Source organism: Branchiostoma belcheri, unplaced genomic scaffold (genome assembly GCF_001625305.1).
Source record: "Branchiostoma belcheri isolate BF01 breed outbred unplaced genomic scaffold, Haploidv18h27 scaffold77, whole genome shotgun sequence".
Taxonomy (NCBI): domain Eukaryota; kingdom Metazoa; phylum Chordata; class Leptocardii; order Amphioxiformes; family Branchiostomatidae; genus Branchiostoma; species Branchiostoma belcheri.
The window spans coordinates 1,101,135-1,111,188 of record NW_017804431.1 but is presented as its reverse complement, the minus strand read 5'-3'; the positions used below and the strand labels follow the sequence as shown (position 1 = coordinate 1,111,188).

At 44.0% G+C, this 10,054-nt stretch overlaps 1 protein-coding gene and 1 pseudogene across 1 annotated transcript; both read left to right on the top strand.

The window, feature by feature from the left end:
- Positions 1–1,301: 1,301 nt before the first annotated feature.
- On the top strand, positions 1,302–3,120 carry LOC109485628 (annotated as a pseudogene).
- Positions 3,121–7,042: 3,922 nt separating this feature from the next.
- Positions 7,043–9,053, top strand: LOC109485626. The gene is made up of 2 exons (XM_019789316.1): positions 7,043–7,842; positions 7,997–9,053. Exons 1-2 carry the CDS (start codon positions 7,231–7,233, stop codon positions 8,996–8,998), a joined length of 1,614 nt encoding a protein of 537 aa, XP_019644875.1. The 5' UTR covers positions 7,043–7,230; the 3' UTR covers positions 8,999–9,053.
- Positions 9,054–10,054: the final 1,001 nt, after the last annotated feature.

Genomic DNA, 10,054 nt, shown 5'->3' with positions numbered 1-10,054 from the left:
GGGGCCTGCATGGGGGGGTCCCGACAACGCTCTACGCTGAATTCGGAAATCTCTCAATTACACTTTACGATAAATTCCAAGTGGCTACAATGCATTACGTAGAATTAAAATGGCCAAAACGCTCTACGCAAAATACGCCAATTTCGCTCTACGTTGAATTAGAGCGACCCTTCTACAATCTACGAAGAATTAAAACGCTCTACGGAAAAGGGCATGCGGGCCCCCCTTAAGTTGTAAACAACTTATGCCATCATTTAGTCAGACAGGTCTTGCTAGCTGCTCCTGATGCTGACATTGAATCTCCTTAAAAGACTACAGTAAGATGTGCCTTAACGACTGTCACAATCTTTTGCTTGCCAGTTAGCCTGGGTGCCAGACGCTGGCGTTCATAAGCGATAGATTTTTTGTGTGGAAAGAAGCCCTAATGCCCGCTACTGTATCCGCCGCCCAACCCCAGGCTGCCCCAAACCCAATATCTTTCACGCCGGACGCGAGGAGATAAGTAGAGCCAGTGCGCAAATCAGGGTCGGCGGGGCGTGTGGCTTCCCTGGCCGAGGGATTATCACTCACTCGCGGTAGGGGATGGCACCCAGGCTACTTGCCAGTTGGTTTTGGTTGAATAAAGACACGGCCATTAAGTTTGGGCTCCCTAACATTAGCAGGTTTCTTTTTGACTGTAACTAGTCTTCATGTGTGGAGAAATGTGGGCATATAAAGGCTTGCAGCTAGGTGTCAAAAATGTCTGGCTCCAACCAAAAAGTCCTTGTACTTGTTGTACTCATCATCATTTTTTGTATACTGTAGCTATTGGCAATAAGCAGCAGTACAAATAAGTGGTAACGTCACGCATTACAAACTTGCTGTGTACAGGTAACTAGAACTGGGTTGAAGATCTCAGTGTAGTCCATTCACTGCCATTATAATTTATGTGTCCAGGGTTAATGAGTTACCCACATCAAACATTGCTGTTTGACTTGTAACAAGCCAAGCATGAAGACAACAGAACTTTGGAGATACCATGATTTCTGGTAGGAGGGGGTACAGGCATTCTATCATTCCTAGAAGAGCTTTTTACTTACTGATTTTAGTCTACTTTAAGTGACTGATAACATCGCAGCTCTACATAAACCAACTGCCATTGGGCTTTACAAGTCCTACATGTACAGTATTATGTATTGTGTCTTTGAAGTGAAAGAAATATTTATTTTCTCAGTTTCTGACTTTCCTGAAGTTTGTACCCCCCTCAGCAGACAGTGGTAATGACCTGTACACGCCCCCAAAGGCACATGTAAGCAGTAACCCGTTACATTCCAGTGTGCGACTGGCCGCCATCTTACTTGGTCCCAGTAGACAGGTATCTAACAAGACAACTTGGCTTACAGAACTGACTATTTAGGTATAGTTACTACAAGACTACAGAGTCCAACATTCTAGAATGGCTGAACAAGTTGCTCAAGCAGGGCAGGCTGCAGCCCACCCTGTGGCTGAGCTGATCTGGGGTCAGGTACAGCTGAGAATCACCGATGTTTGGACGGTACGTGGCCTGGCTATAGGTGCTTTCTACCTGGCCAACAGAGCCCTGACCATGCTGGCTGTCCGTCGGGCTGTTGAGAGGAGGGACCCCGACAACCCCAACCAGCCAGCCGACCCAAGGGTAGGGGATGAGGTGCAGCAAGGCTCCCTCCTGGTTCCTGTCTACTTCTACTCCCAGCTGGGCTACCAATACTTCACCTCCATCCTGAACGGCCCCTTCCTCAAGGCCTGCCTACAGACAGAGCTGGAGAAGGTCGGCTATAAGGAGCCCATCGACGTGAGCGTGGAGAAGTGGGAGCTACCAAACCTGCCGGAGGGGGAAGCAGGGCCGCTGATGGGGGATGATGGGGGAGGAGAGAGTTCTGGGCTGGCTGGCAGAGTTACCTGAGAAGGTAGGCTCTTAACTTTTATTTCCACTAGCAGGGAGAAAAAAAAATCATATTCATACGTTGCACAAAATGACTTCAAATTCAAAATCATTGTAATTGTGTCTGTATTTTGATAACTGTGCTATATATAGGTAAAAGAAGTACTACTACTAGGAGTAACTAAATCTTCTTGTTCCCCCCTTCCCCCCAGGTCAGCACAGTAGCAAGGGATTCTGGGATACCTGAGGATGTGTCCTCTGTAGCAGGTATCTCTACTGTTGCATCATGGGAGGATGTAGAGGAGGAGGCTGGACCATCACAGGCTAAGCGAGCCAGACTTCAGCAGCAGCCTCCAGCACAGGTCACTTCACAGCAGGCTGAGCTACAGGAGGGCCCACTGAAGAGGCTGAGAGCCGGGCTACTGCAGCACAAGGACTCACCAACTGCACAGACATGGCTCAAGGCCTACAGCTGCCTGGAAAGGGGAGCGGCCATGCTGACCAGCGGGGGGTACCAGGAGGGGGAGGGGGTGGAGCACCTGCTGGAGGGGGTCATACTGATGGAGGTGGTGGCACCTGATTATGTTACTACATTACTGTATGACCAGTCCTGGCTGCACCTGGACAGACCCAAGTTAAATCAGCTCACTTCCACACAGCTCCAGGCTAACCCTGACAGCTCCCCCTGTCTGCTCATACAGGAACTGCAGCTTCCCAATGGACACATCCGACAGCAGGCCATAAACCATGTGATCGACGTTGTTCTACAGCATGGAGAAACAGACCCCATGTACAAACATCTGGCTCACATGTACTGTGCTTTAGGGTTTACAATATCGCAGACCACCAGACAACCAGCCCCAGCCCTGTCTGCCTATGCCAGTGCCCTTATGTACAAATCTGACCACCTGCTAACCCTGTTCTTCACAGCAGAGTGTTCCATGGGTGTGTCTGTCCCACAGGCCATCAGGCAGTTTCACCACTGCATCCACACAGCTCCTACAGGCCATCCCAACGTGCCCGGGGCTCATTACCGCCTGGTTATCCTGTACAGTCAACAGGACCCATCTGTCCACAGGGACAGAATCCTGCACCACTACAACATGGCCCAGCAGACTGACAGGAACAGGCTGCCTGGGCTTGCACCAGTCCCCAGTTGGCTAACAGACCGAGCCAGGAGGGTGTACGAACAAGTCATGGCACAGCCTCACTAGTGACAATTCAACACAAATTCAATACAACAGTACTAGTGAAATACAGTACATGTATCAAGACTTGGTGATAGTCTTAACTGCTATATGAAACAACTAACCTCTTACGTTGCTATATATGAAATAACCTATTACCTGCTATATGAACAATACACAATGTAATTGAATAATCTTATGCAAGACAATGGCTTGTTATACTTTTATAAATAAGTTATAAATAAATAATATTAATAAGGACTCATTGTGTTTTATTTTCCTGGCCTCACTAGTAGTGACACCTACCCAATTGAAATATTCTACGTGAACCTGCTATATACAATAATCTAGCAGACACAAATATACAAGTGTAATAAAAAAAAACAACTTGCAATCCTGTGGAACAAAGAAACGTAATAATATTATTGCAAATGACTTTCTACCTACTAGTAGTTTAGTTTGAAAGGCAGTGATCTCAAGTAGCATCCAGTTATTTCAATACAAATGCGATGACAAGCAGCAAACCTAAGTTGGGGAAGAACACATTGATGCTGGGATAAAAGTTAGACTTAAACTTTAAAGGTAATCTGGCAGTACAATAATGTGGAGTAGTCACGTGGCCTTGCACAGTTTGCAGGTATATCACAAACAACATGTATTACATCTTGGAGTTATTACTGTACCATAACGAGTTTTGTTAGCTGTATATGAAATAAGCAATGTTTATCATTTTTTTTATCGAAGCTTATCATAAAATTGACGCTGTGAGAAAAGTTAGAGGTAATCTGGCAGTATGATAATCGAGTGGAGTAGTCGAGTGGCCTTGCACTGTTTACAAGTACAATCATTAACAACAAAATGTTTTTGTCTAGGAGTTATTACTGTATCATGAATGAGTTTTGTTAGCTGTATATGAAATAAGCAATGTTTATCATTTTTTTATCAAAGCTTATCATAAAATTGATGCTAGGAGAAAAGTTATATAGGTAATCTGGCAGTATGATAATGTGGAGTAGTCGCATGGCCTTGCACAGTTTACAAGTACATCACAAACAACATATATATTCTACATCTTGGAGTTATTACTGTACCATGAATGAGTTTTGTTAGCTGTATATGAAATAAGCTATGTTTATCATTTTTTTATCAAAGCTTATCATAAAATTGATGCTAAGAGAAAAGTTAGAGGTAATCTGGCAGTATGATAATGTGGAGTAGTCGCATGGCCTTGCACAGTTTACAAGTACATCATGAACAACAAAATGTTTTTGTCTTGGAGTTATTACTGTGTCATGAATGAGTTTTGTTAGCTGTATATGAAATAAGCAATGTTTATCATTTTTTTATCAAAGCTTATCATAAAATTGATGCTAGGAGAAAAGTTATATAGGTAATCTGGCAGTATGATAATGTGGAGTAGTCGTGTGGCCTTGCACAGTTTACAAGTATATCATGAACAACAATCATGAATATTTTACACCTTGGAGTTATTACTGTACCATGAATGAGTTTTGTTAGGTGTATATGAAATAAGCAATGTTTATCATTTTTTATCAAAGTTTATCATAAAATTGATGCTTAGAGAAAAGTTAGAGGTAATCTGGCAGTATGATAATGTGGAGTAGTCGCATGGCCTTGCACAGTTTACAAGTACATCATGAACAACAAAATGTTTTTGTCTTGGAGTTATTACTGTGTCATGAATGAGTTTTGTTAGCTGTATATGAAATAAGCAATGTTTATAATTTTTTAATGATGTTTATCATAAAATTGATGCTAGGAGAAAAGTTAGAGGTAATCTGGCAGTATGATAATGTGGAGTTAAGTTCAGGTTCAAGACTATGCTACATGCAATGGCAATTAGCAAACCGTTATAGGTTAGAAGTTAGAGGTATCTGGCATAGTCTTGCACAGTTTACAAGTACATCACAGACAACATATATATTTTACATCTTGAAGTTATTACTGTACCATGAATGAGTTTTGTTAGCTGTATATGAAATAAGCAATGTTTATAATTTTTTATCAATGTTAATATACCCTGCCGAAATCAGGGTCCCTGCATGTGTTGTGAAGAGATCTCTGTGCTCCTTCTAACCCTTAATAAGTACCTAATCCTAAACCCTAACCTGGCCTAAGTAACCCTACTTGCATGTACCTTTAACATGTGACAAAGGCACTTACCTTAGGAAACCAAGCCTGTTTCTCCTGCTCCCACTTGTAAACAACTTATGCCATCATAGTAAAACATTGAACTTTATTCCAACACAAGGGTTACAGAGTGATCAAATTTAGAATACTGGACACTGAACAGACTACTTTTTAAGAGGCCATGTATATCAAAGCACTTCAGCCTTCACTTAATAGAGATGGTGGACGATATAAACTCCCTGGCACTTTTGATCAATTGCTTACGTCATGTATCAGTAATTAAAAGTCTTGTGTGAATAAGGTCACGTGTTTGTAAACCGTAACTCTCGCGAGATCACGTTGTGAAGTGATTGGTCATTAATTATCCTGATGAAGGCGACAGTGGTCGTCAAAAATTTGATCGCTGACCGTAGCCCTTGTGTTGGAATCAAGTTCAATGTTTTACTATGATTACTACCAACACAGATGTACTTTCATGATAACTAATGCCATCATTTAGTCAGACATGCCTTAAGCTTTATCATGTGACCTTAGGAAACCAAGCCTGTTTCTCCTGGTCCCATGGGGGCCTGCATGGGGGGGGGGTCCCGACAACGCTCTACGCTGAATTTGGAAACCTCTCAATTACACTTTACGATAAATTCCAAGTGGCTACAATGCATTACGTAGAATTCAAATGGCCAAAACGCTCTACGCAAAATACGCCAATTTCGCTCTACGTTGAATTAGAGCGACCCTTCTACACTCTACGAAGAATTAAAACGCTCTACGGAAAAGGGCATGCGGGCACCCCTTAAGTTGTAAACAACTTATGCCATCATTTAGTCAGACAGGTCTCCTTGCTAGCTGCTCCTGATGCTGACATTGAACCTCCTTACAAGACTCCCGTAAGATGTGCCTTAACGACTGCCTGATTTTGCTTGCCAGTCGGTTTTGGTTGCATAAAGACATGACCATTAAGTTTGGGCTCCTGAGCATTTAGCAGGTTTCTTTTAAACTGCAACTTCATGTGTGGAGAAATGTGGGCATATAAAGGCTTGTACTGTTGTAGCTATGGTGTCAAAAATGTCTGGCTCCAACCAAAAAGTCCTTGTACTTGTAGTCATCATCATTATTTGTACTAATAGTAGCTATTGGTAATATGCAACAGTGCATACTGGTAACGTCAAGCATTATATACTTGCTGTGGACAGGTTACTAGAACTGGGTTGAAGGTCTCAGTGTACTAGTAGTCCATTCACTGCCATTGTGTGTCCTTGGGATATCGAGTTACCAAACATTGCTGGCAGACTTATGACAAGCCAAGCATGAAGACAACTGAACTTGGGAGATACCATGATATCTGGTAGGAGGGGGTGAAGGCATTCTGTGGTTGCTAGAAGAGCTCTTTACTAATTTTAGTCCACAAGTGACTGATACTACTAAACTATGGCAGCTCTAAAAGATAACATAACCTAACTGCCATTGGGCTTCAGGAGTCCTAACTGTATAACAAATATTGTGTGATTTGTCTTGAAAGGGAAAGAATTATAATTCATTTTCTGATCCCTTCAAGACTGTGAAGACTTTCCTTTAAAAATAAGGCCTAGCCAAGAAAACAACATCAAGAACAGGCTTACGTACTGTACCTGAGTATAAAAACAGCAAACTTAATGTTCCTATAAGACCACTAAACATCACTGAATATGCACTAACACAATTCACATGTGAGTAGAGACATTAACTTTGTAACCCCCTCAGCAGACAGTGGGAATGGCCTGTAGACGCCCCCATAAGCACTCATCCGCTACATTCTGGTGTGGGACTGGCCGCCATTTTACTTGGTCCGGGGACACTTTCAAGAAGACAGGACACACTAACAAGACAACTTGGCTTACGGTAGTTACATGAGCCTGTTTGTAGAACAGCTGAACATTTTGCTCAAGCATTGAAGTTTAAAACTTGGCCTTGGTGTTGTTCAGTGTGACGCTGGGAAGGTTGGAAACAAAAAGGATGGCAGAACAAGGAAGAGAAGATGTGCCTAGGGCAGGGCAGGGTGCAGAATTACAACTACAGCCTATGCAACCACCTGTTCTACAACCACCTGCTGAACAACCACAACCAGTACAACCACCTGTAGCACAACCTCCTGTTCCAGTATTGGAGCTACAGTGGGGCAGGGCTGTCCTCAGAATCTACAATGAACGCTTGGCAATGGGGGTTGGGGTTGCGGCTGGCATTGGAATTGGCATTGCAGCCTTCTACTTTGGCAACCCAGATCCTGCACTGCAGGCGATCCGCCGGGCTATCGAGCGGAGAAACCCTGACAACCCCGACCAGCCAGCCGACCCACATGTGGGGGAGGGGGCACAGGAAGGCTCCCTCCTGGTTCCTGTCTACTTCTACTCCCAGCTGGGCTACCAATACTTCACCACCATCCTGAACGGCCCCTTCCTCAAGGCCTGCCTACAGACAGAGCTGGAGAAGATCGGCTATAAGGAGCCCATCGACGTGAGCGTGGAGAAGTGGGAGCTACCAAACCTGCCGGAGGGGGGAGCAGGGCTGCTGATGGGGATGATGGGGGAGGAGAGAGTTCAGGGCTGGCTGGCAGAGTTACCTGACAAGGTAGGCTACTAACTTTTATTTCCACTACCAGGGAGAAAAATATCATATTCATATCTGAGTTCAAAATCATTGCCATTGTGTCTGTACTTTGTATTGTGTTATAGGTAAAAGAAGTCCTAGGGGTAACTAAATCTGCATGTCCCCCCCCCCTCAGGTCAGCACAGCAGCAGGGGATTCTGGGATACCTGAGGATGTCTCCTCTGTAGCAGGTGTCTCGACTGTTGCATCATGGGAGGATGTAGAGGAGGAGGCTGGACCATCACAGGCTAAACGTGCCAGACTTCAGCAGCAGCCTCCAGCACAGGTCACTTCACAGCAGGCTGAAGTACAGGAGGGCCCACTGAAGGGGCTGAGAGCCGGGCTACTGCAGCACAAGGACTCACCAACTGCACAGACACAGCTCAAGGCCTTCAGCTGCCTGGAGAGGGGGGCGGCCATGCTGACCAGCGGGGGGTACCAGGAGGGGGAGGGGGTGGAGCACCTGCTGGAGGGGTTCATACTGATGGAGGGGGTGTCACCTAATGATGTTAATACATTCCTGTATCACCAGTCCTGTCTGCGCCTGGACAGACCCAAGTTAAATCAGCTCATTTCCACACAGCTCCAGGCTAACCCTGACAGCTCCCCCTGTCTGCTCATACAGGCACTGCAGCTTCCCTATGGACACAGCCGACTGCAGGCCATAAACCATGTGATCGACGTTGTTCTACAGCATGGAGAAACAGACCCCATGTACAAACATCTGGCTTACATGTACTGTGCTTTAGGATATACAATATGGGAGACCACCAGACAACCTGCCCTAGCCCTATCTGCTTGTGCCAGTGCCCTTATGCACAAATCTGACCACCTGCGAACCCTGTTCTTCATAGCATGGTGTTCCATGGGTGTGTCTGTCCCACAGGCCATCAGGCAGTTTCACCACTACATCCACACAGCTCCTACAGACCATCACTGGGTGCCCCATGCTCATTACTACCTGGTTATCCTGTACGGCCGGCAGGACCCATCTGTCCACAGGGACAGAATCCTGCACCACTACAACATGGCCCAGCAGACTGACAGGAACAGGCTGCCTGGGTTTGCACCAGTCCCCAGTGTGGAAACAGACCCAGCCAGGAGGGTGTACGAACAAGTCATGGCACAGCCTCACTAGTGACAATTCAACACAATACAAATACATGTATCAAGACTTGGTGATAATCTTACCTGCTATAATATATGCTATATGAACAATACAAATTGTTATTGAATAATCTTATGCAAAACAATGGCTTGATATATTTTAAATATATAAATAATAAGGACTGATTGTGTTTTCTTCTTTCTGGCCTTACAAGTGACAATTCAACACCTATACTCAATTGAAAAATCCTACCTGGTACATTTGTAAATAGATAACCTAGCAGATACAAATATACATTGTCTGTCAAGTATAATAAGCAATCCTGTGGAACAAAGAAAAATACTTGCAAATGACTTTCTACCTACTAGTAGTTTAGTTCAAAATGATATCAAGCAGCATCCACTTAAATATTTCAGTACAAATGCGATGGCAATTAGCAAACTGAAGTTGGGGAAGAAGACATTGATGCTGGGAGAGAAGTTACAGGTAATCTGGCAGTGTGATAATGTGGAGTAGTCGTGTGGCCTTGCACAGTTTACAAGTAAATGTATATTCTGTATCTTGGAGTTATTATTGTACCATGGGTGAGTTTTGTTAGCTGTAAGCAATTTGTTTATCATTCTTTTCATCTTGTACAAATATGATGGTTAGTATTAAACCTCCTTGCTATGCTTGTCTAAAAATAGTATAATTAAAGGAATCATCATGAACTTCCAAATTGCTGTCTTCATCTTGTTCTGTCACCTGGCTGCCTTTTTGGATAAGAAGGCAACTTGTCTAAGAAGACCAGATTCTATAGGTCCCCAAGGTGGTGGTCTTATACAAGTTTAACTGTAGTTGTATAGTCTTAACAACTTAAGACAACTGTCCCATACCAGGAAACCAAGTTTGTTTCCACCTTAGGGTCGGTGTTAGTGAAGTGATCAAAAAGTTGCTTCTAGACTACAAAAATACTTCCTACTAACTTTTAAGTTAGTAGGAAGTATTTTTAAAAAAGACATACCTTAGGAAACCACGCCTGTTTCTCCTGGTCCCTGTTGTACACAGTGTCATCATTAGGGTCGGTGTAAGCGAAGGGGTCTCAAA

What these genes read in the sequence shown, in the direction of transcription:
- LOC109485626 (XM_019789316.1), top strand. Translation starts at nt 7,231, where the DNA reads ATGGCAGAACAAGGAAGAGAAGATGTGCCTAGGGCAGGGCAGGGTGCA. An exon ending in TGGCAGAGTTACCTGACAAG is followed by an intron (nt 7,843 to 7,996) that starts GTAGGCTACTAA and finishes CCCCCCCCTCAG; the next exon opens with GTCAGCACAGCAGCAGGGGA.